Below are 842 nucleotides of genomic sequence, written 5' to 3'. Positions count from 1 at the left end.
GCATCCCTGCCTCTGTCACGTCCGGGAGGCAGGCGTCCTAGGCGCTCACCTTGCTGCGGTACCAGGACTCGGCCTCGGCCCGACTGCGGGTGGCAATGTCGTCGTACTGGGCCTTGATCTCGGCAATGACGCAGTCCATGTTGAGGTCGCGGCTGTTGTCCATCTTGACCACGACTGAGGTGTCTGAGATGTGGGACTGGAGAACGCGGGTCTCCTGCAGGGCGGGGGTGATGAAAGCTAGTTTAGACCTGAGTCCCACACACCATAACCATGAGCCATCCTCTCAGACTCTGCCTGTCCCCAATCCCAGAGCCTTTCAGTGCATTCATGGTCTACATCTCCCTACCCTAGTCCTACACTCCAACCCCCAGACCAAACCGCTCTCTTCAATGCCGGCTGCCGGGTGTCTGCCTGGCGTGTCCCCTCACCTCCTCGTACAGTCTCCTCAGGAAGTCGATCTCCTGGGTCAGGGCCTCGGCGTTGGCCTCCAGGTCTGACTTGCGCAGGTAGGCGCAGTCCACGTCCTGCAGTGGTGGGGAATATGTAAGCACAGAGGCCTCCACAGTGTCATGCCCCAAACGCCGCTTGTCTCACCCAGTCCATGCAGGCCAGGCGAAGAGCACTCCTCGGTGTTCCTAAGATCATGCCACCCCTTACTATGGCCCTTCCTGGGATGCACCCGGCAAGGTTTTCTCCTTTGGAGAGCAAACTCCTTTATTCCTGGGGAAGGCTCAGAGGCCTAACTGCCCGCCCCTAAACCTGCCTGGGATTGTGCCCCTGCATCATGGACATATTTTCTGAATGCCAGATAGGACACTGTCCCTTGACAGAGAGGCTGGGGC

General features: G+C 59.1%; 1 protein-coding gene across 1 annotated transcript in view; it reads right to left on the bottom strand.

The window, feature by feature from the left end:
• Positions 1-842, bottom strand: part of LOC102497916 (keratin, type II cuticular Hb6-like) — a 6,079-nt gene that overhangs the window by 2,881 nt on the left and 2,356 nt on the right. The window contains 2 exon segments of the mRNA XM_027766197.1: positions 20-214; positions 429-635. Of these exon segments, the coding sequence (XP_027621998.1) occupies positions 20-214; positions 429-635 (402 nt within the window).

The sequence above is a fragment of the Tupaia chinensis genome, unplaced genomic scaffold (assembly GCF_000334495.1).
Source record: "Tupaia chinensis unplaced genomic scaffold, TupChi_1.0 Scaffold141469_1, whole genome shotgun sequence".
NCBI classification, from domain to species: domain Eukaryota; kingdom Metazoa; phylum Chordata; class Mammalia; order Scandentia; family Tupaiidae; genus Tupaia; species Tupaia belangeri.
Note: the sequence above shows the minus strand (reverse complement) of the source record. Positions and strands in the feature narration are given on the sequence as shown.